The sequence below is a fragment of the Lethenteron reissneri genome, unplaced genomic scaffold, assembly GCF_015708825.2.
Source record: "Lethenteron reissneri isolate LAM-NWPU_2019-01 unplaced genomic scaffold, ASM1570882v1 scaffold_305, whole genome shotgun sequence".
Lineage (NCBI taxonomy): Eukaryota > Metazoa > Chordata > Hyperoartia > Petromyzontiformes > Petromyzontidae > Lethenteron > Lethenteron reissneri.
In genome coordinates this window covers 3,383-10,412 of record NW_026891827.1, presented here as the reverse complement: position 1 = coordinate 10,412, position 7,030 = coordinate 3,383, and the positions used below count along the sequence as shown (strand labels likewise).

Sequence of the window (7,030 nt, the reverse complement as noted above, 5' to 3'; positions counted from 1 at the left end):
CACCTACACCACCCACTCACTCACCCACTCATTCACTCACTCACCCACTCACCCACTCACCCACCACCACCCACTCACCCACCCACTCACCACCCACTCACTCACTCACTCACTTTTTCAAGATTCACTGCAATTAAATCTATTATCGGCTCAATTTTTCGTAAATATTACAGCTTCCGTTCTAGGATTGGCAAACCGAGCTAGTAAAGTATAAGCTGACATACTTTTACAGATTTTTTTGTTAAAATCAGGCGCGTTAGGTTGTCGTGAGGGACATTTACCTCAACTTTATCGGGATAAACGACGTGGCAACGATTAACGAGGGTTACTTTCTTTATTTTCACAACATTTACTTATTATACTTTCACGCGCGGAGTCACCCGAAGGCTTCCTGACCCCCACCGAATTGGCGGGAATTTTCAAATGTTTCGTAAAAAATTACCTGAAACCAGTTGCCCGTGTTTCCCTGTGCGACTAGTCGCCGGGGGGGACAGGACCTGGTTGCATTGTCCGCAGGTGCCGGTGGGCACACCTCCCACATTGCTGCCGCAACCGTGGATTCAGTTTGGTAAGCGGAGCTGGTTTGTACACCCCTCTCGCCGTGTGAGTTTGTCTCCTCTCCGTATCGCAGGGGCCGAGTGTGGGCTGTGCCTGGCGAGCCGGGCCGTGCGTCCGCTCGTGTCGGCCTCGCGTGCTCTGAACGTGAAGGACACGACGACCCGGTCGACTGCTCTTCGTGGGGAGTCAGCTTCCAGGCAGAGGTCGCAACCGGGTACCCGATACCCGTACCCTACCCAATAGCCGGCTACACGTACCCAGCCGGGTACGGGTAGCCGTTTGCGACCCTGGTGCGGCCGGGTACTGGTAGGCCGTGAGTCACTGGTGAGTCACCGTTTGTCACTCATTTCCCAACGTCTTGTCTCTTCTCACAATTCAAGTTCATAGAATCAACCCACTCGCGCCTGCAACATGGCTTCATCCCAGAGGTCACAATCAGGTATCCGATACCCGTACCCTACCCGATAGCCGGCTACCCGTACCCGGCCGGGTACTGGTACGGGTACCCGTTTGCGACCCTGGTGCGGCCAGGTACGGGTAGGCCGTGAGTCACTGGTGAGTAACCGTTTGTCACTCATTTCGGGTAGGGTACGGGTAGGCCGTGAGTCACCGGTGAGTAACCGTTTGTCACTCATTTCGGGTAGGGTACGGGTGGCGTACGGGAACCCGCACCGGCCGGGTACTGGTACGGGTAAGGAATCAAAACCCGTTTGCGACCTCTGCTTCCAGGGCAGATGAGCCCGACCCGCCTGGAGGGCCGGCGTCACGGACTCGTTCGAAGATTCGACTCTCACGATCCCGCGCGTTGCACGCTCCCACACCGCCGTGGCTTGTCGCGCTGCGTGAGTCGTGGCGAGCGTTTGGCTGATCCTTTCCGCCATCGAGCTGACGGGCGTTGTTTACACGTTGTGGGTGGGAGATGTCTATTGTGGGGATCTTGTAGGACGCGATTGTTGTGTTGTTAATTTCTCTCGCTGCTGTGTTTTTTTTCTCTCTCTCGGTGTACATATTGTACAGTTGGGTTTGGGTAATTTATCGTGCTGTCTTGTTATTGTAGGAGCGCACCTGCTTGTTGTTATGTATAAGTACGTCGGTTGCTTACTTGCGGGGGAGTTGGCAGCCGGGACGGCTGGAAGCTACAGAGAGGGGGGTGATGTAGTGACTGTGAATGTCACCGTGTGCTGCCGGGCTTACGAAGCTACGGCGGATAATGTGTTCGCATTAAGTGCAGCCCGCTCACTGGGCGTAGTACCAGCAGCGCTAGCGGGGACTTGGGTGAGCGCTGGTCAGCGCGGAGGCACCACGTGCAGTGTGCGGTGAGGGAGCGAGAGGGAGCGTCAGCCAGCCAGGGTTGCGTTGGGGCACGATACGCCGGTTGACCTGCCGACTCGTCACCGGATGATGTTGGAGGGGAGCCACCGGTGGACGGGGGCGGCTGGACGGTCACGTGGTATAGAAGAGCTCTCGGGAGCCTTCGTGAAAGAGTCGGAGAGATCTAGAAGGTGGGCGGGGCGAGGGCCGGAGCCAGCCCAGCCCAGGCCGATATAACGGGGGGGGGGGGGGGGGGCCCGTGAGGGGGTCGTGGGTTCTTCGTGTGGCCGGTGAAGATTCGGGGAGAAGAAGCCTCTAGCCACGCGCTCCGGGAGACAGCAGCTCGTGGTCCGGGCCGGGATAGCGAGCCGTGTCTAGTTGTGCCGTAGCGTGGGATAGATGGGCCCTCAACATAGTAGTAGATTTTACCCTTTCAACTGGTACAAAACTGACACCTTTATACAAGGGGTCATGTTTGCAATAACCACAACACAAGCAGTCAAAATGCAAACAAAAAGAAACTCTGATGATGATGATATGCACTGTCCTTGAAGTTGATTGGTCCACACCCGAGACAGCTTTCCTTAGAGCCCAGTCTCCATTGGTGTTGGACCAGATGACGCACAAGGCGCAACTCAACACCCAAGTGTAGCTCGTGTTGTGTTGAGTTGGTGAAATAGCGTTGCTCCCAAGACGTCTTCCGACTCAGTTGGATTCACTACGTATGTCTATAAAACATGGATTTAAACAAATGCAACAAGCCTCCAGGAAAATTGTTCTTGAAGCACGGCGAGAAAAAAGGCACAAATGTTTAAGAGACGCAGCACGTCATTTATTGCAGATAGTTTCACATCAATAATGTAATCTCAGTCAACACTCACCGTGTTATTATTGATCCCCCATTATTGGCAGACATTGTGTCAAAGGTAGAGGCGCAGCCCTGCAATTCCTGCTCGTGCCACCGCTGGCAGATGGGGCACCACGAGAGGCGGGGGGGAGGGGTAATTTTGACTTTTTCACGTTGGCCAGAGATCTTTGAAGAGGACTTTGTACACGATATGAATACGTCATGACCAATGCCGACAGGAACTAAACGATGTTTGTCGTGAGTGTTGCTGCGTTGTGCATGTTGTCGACTTCCCACAGGATTATAAGATAAAAGGCGTCGTGATGTTCTCACAGGTCAACAATCTTTAGGACCCGACGGGACATTCCATAACTAAAGCTTCATCCTCTGTTCCTGAGGATATCGTTTGGTTGCTTAGTACACTAAGAGAACAGATTTAAAAATAATCCATTCTAGATTTGACGCTTTCATGACTGCAAGGATTCATACTCTTAGGTGTTTTCTGGTAAAGTCACGTGGGTAAAAAATAAGTAAATACAATTTATATAAATAATAATACAAACAAAAATAAAAAAATTATATATAACATTTTTTTATTTCTATTGTTTATTATTTTTATTCTTATTTTCCCCTACGTGACGTAGAAATACTAATAGATAAATAAATAAATAATTATCTTTAAATATATTTTTTATCTTTTTTTTTTTTTTACCTACGTGACTTTACCGAAAAAAACGAACACTTTCAAAAGAATCCTTTTCTCGGAACATGAAAATTACTTTTTTGAGGCGACTGCGAGTATCCAGCTATATTTTGACACAGCTCTACTACTTAAGATTTATGTTCCATTAAAAGTTAAGATTACGTTTAAAAATCACGACTTACGTCGGTAACGCTGAACACACAAATTCATTATGAACGATCAAAGACAAGTCTGACATTGTCACTTAAACAAGTGTTTTACAGAAATTCAGGCAATTTAAAACAACACGTCACCACAATTTCTTGGCTGTAAGTTTTGTTTCTGTGTAACCAGTTTTCAAGACTTCAAGTCAAATTGTGTAAACGCACACAATCAAACGTATCCCACGACAATTCTTTGAACATTTAGGTTGTAGTAGTTAGCACCTTTTAACGCCTCTGAATTTTCATCCGATTCAAACCCCGAGCCATTTAAATGTTTGCATCTCTCATTGCCACTGCCAAAAAATTAATTCCCTCAAGTTTAAAAATATTAACGATGCAGATATTACGATGCACTTTCTAAAGACTTGTACTATTTACTGTTCAACGCCTGACAGAGGTCGGACCACACGTTAATGGAAGCCTCATTTTGTAAAGAGAAAAGTAAAAAATTGACATGGCTTGGTGATGGCCGTTCCCTCTCTTCTGAGGCGCTCGCTCGTCATCGTGCGTGCGAGATGACCACAACCACCACAACCACCACCACGTGACTTTATTTCGTGTTGCGCTGCATTTAGTGCCACAGCGTGTGGATTTACAGCGTTCATTCGTTTGTTTGCTGGTGACTTTGTGTATTTCATATCGGAATCGCCTCCAGTGCTGTTGCTGCTGGCGGCAATAAAAGTTGTGTACAAGTCCAAAGTCTCTGTCTCTCTTCTCGTCTTCACTGTCGCTGCCCGTCGGAGCTCGGCGTCTACGGCTCCTCTCCTAGGTGGGCGTCCCCGGCCCGAACGCTCGCAGGAAGCCCTCCTGTGTGGCAGCACAGAAACAGAACGGAAAGAGAGCCCCACCACCACCATCATCGTCATCATCTTCACCTTTTGGCGTTGTTCTATGATCTGATACTGGTGGTGAGTCACTGGTACAGAGACACTGGGTAGTGAGACACTGGGTAGTGAGACACTGGGTAGTGAAACACTGGTACAGATACACTGGGTAGCGAGACACTGGTACAGAGACACGGGGTAGTGAGACACCGCTAGTGAGACACTAGGTAGTGAGATACTGAGTAGTGAGACACTGGTAGTGAGACACTGGGTAGTGAGACACTGGGTAGTGAGACACTGGGTAGTGAGACACTGGTACAGAGACACTGGGCAGTGAGACAATGGTAGTGAGATACTGGGTAGTGAGACACTGGGTAGTGAGACACTGGTACAGAGACACTGGGCAGTGAGACACTGGTAGTGAGATACTGGGTAGTGAGACACTGGGTAGTGAGACACTGGGTAGTGAGACAATGCTTGTGAGACACTGGGTGGTGAGACACTGGGTAGTGAGACACTTTGGTTGAACGCGTGGAATGTTCGAACGCTCACTGCTGAGGAGAGGCTGCCACTCCTCTGTCGGGAGCTGGACAGGTACTGCCTGGATCGCTGTGGCATTCAGGAGGTCCGGTGGACCGGCTCTGGCTCCTGACATCATGAGGGGTGGACAGTCCTCTACTGGGGGCAGGAGACTGCCAAACAACAGGGAGTGGCTCTTCTTCTGAATAAAAGAATGAAGGGGGCATGGGAGCGTGGCGGTGAGGTGTGGGAATTGTAAGCCCCAGACAACTTTGGGCTCACCTTTCCATCAACCAGAGGCGAGGAGTGGTGGTCGTGGTTACTTATGCCCCCACCGAAGACGAACATCCGTGGAGGGATGCAGACAAGGCCGATGAGTCAGATACCTTCTATGACCTCATGTCACAGATGCTGGCTAAAATGGCCCCTCGGGATAGAGTGAATCTTGTTGGGTGACTTCAATGCCCGAGTTGGTCATGATGCTGGCACCTGGTCTGGAGTGATTGGAGGACATGGGTCAGATCAACTCAATAACAACGGTAGGAGGTTGCTCGATTTTGTACAGCTCATGGGCTTGTAATTACCAACATGCTGTTCCGGCGCAGTGGTGTTGATGATAGCGGTGTGTAACCCCTCACCCAGCCTCCCTGTTCCATGAGCCAGGTCTTGCGTGTGGTCAACAGCACAGCGGCCACCGCGTCCGTCAAGGGCCAAGTCTCCTCCGAGTCGCCCAGACGACCGGAGGCCCTCAGGTTCTTGACGAGCAGCGCGCAAAACACCACCATGGACAGCACGCAGCCCCAGCTCATGGGCCCCGCGGTGAGAACCTGCCAAGCCAGGGTCATGACCAGCCGGCGCGGGTCCACTTGCTTCGCCAGCTCCTCCGCGCGCCTCACAAAGTCTGGGATGGAGGCTTCGAACTCCGCCAGCAACGCGTCTCCTCGGGTGTCCAGCGCCTCCTGCAGAAGCTCCACACGCATCCGCACCAGCCGCCGGGAGGTCTGGAGCAGCGAGCGCACCTCCCGAGCTGCCGCTGTATTTGCCGCGCCTGCCGCTGCAGCTCCTGCCACTCCTTGAACTGCTGCAACTGCTGGAAATGCTCCTGCTGCATTTGGTGCAGCTGCTTGAACCGACGCATCAGCTGCACCTCCTGGAGCTGATACTTCTTCTGCAGCTCCTGCAACAGCTGCTGCTGCTGCTGCACATCCAGGAGCTGCTCCTGCTGCTGCAGCTGCTGCACAAGCTCCTGTTGCCGCTGCACCTGCTGGAGCTGCTCCTGCACCTGCTGCATGTGCTGGAATTGCTGCTGCCAGAGCTTCTCCATCCACTGCTGCTGCTGCTGCTGCGACAGCAGGAGATGTTGCTGCACCGCCGGGAGCTGCTGCTGCAACTGCTGCAGCTGCTGCTGCAGCCCCTGCTGCAGACCCTGCTGCTGCTGCTGCACAGGATGCTGCTCCGTCTGCTGCGTCAGGTGAGCCACGTAGCCGGAGATGAGATCGCCGGTTACGATGGTCAGCAACTGCATCGCTTCATCCTCCTCCTCCTCCTCCTCGCCGCAGCCACCGACCCTCGCCTGAATCTCCCCCGCAGAATGCGACGCGGCTTGGGCAGAGGCCGCAGGCTGCATGGCGGTGTAGGCCTCAGTGGCGGGTGTTGAGTCGTTGTTGCTGATTCCGCTGCTGCTGTGGGAGGGTCGTTGATGTCGCGAGGCAATTGAGGAGGTAGAGGAGGTGGAGGAGGTAGAAGAGGAGGTAGAGGAGGAGGTAGAGGAGGAGGTAGAGGAGGTGGCAACTTCGCGACTCGCTGGAAGCTGTTGGCTTCTACCTCCATTGCGATTTGGTTAACGGTGATGTCGTCGGATCGATCCGTGGATCGATTCCTCCATGCGATTACGTTAGAATCGACTTCGATTGCAAGCCGTCGGTCGATTCTGACCTCGATTCACGATCCTCACGGGGGGGGGTCACAGAGACCCATAGACTACAGTAGAGATAAAATAATAAAAATAATGTAAATAATAATAGAAATAAATAATAAATCACGACGTACAGGTTTTTGTGTGCTT

General features: G+C 52.0%; 1 protein-coding gene across 1 annotated transcript; it reads right to left on the bottom strand.

Annotated features, from left to right (window-relative positions):
* Positions 1 to 4,195: 4,195 nt before the first annotated feature.
* Positions 4,196 to 6,592, bottom strand: LOC133339795 (histone-lysine N-methyltransferase 2D-like). Its single transcript, XM_061547937.1, has 3 exons — positions 6,227 to 6,592; positions 5,604 to 5,966; positions 4,196 to 4,429 (listed from the first exon to the last, which is right to left on the bottom strand). The coding sequence occupies exons 1-3, from the start codon at positions 6,590 to 6,592 to the stop codon at positions 4,388 to 4,390; spliced, it is 771 nt and encodes a 256-aa protein (XP_061403921.1). The 3' UTR covers positions 4,196 to 4,387.
* Between the last annotated feature and the right edge of the window lie 438 nt (positions 6,593 to 7,030).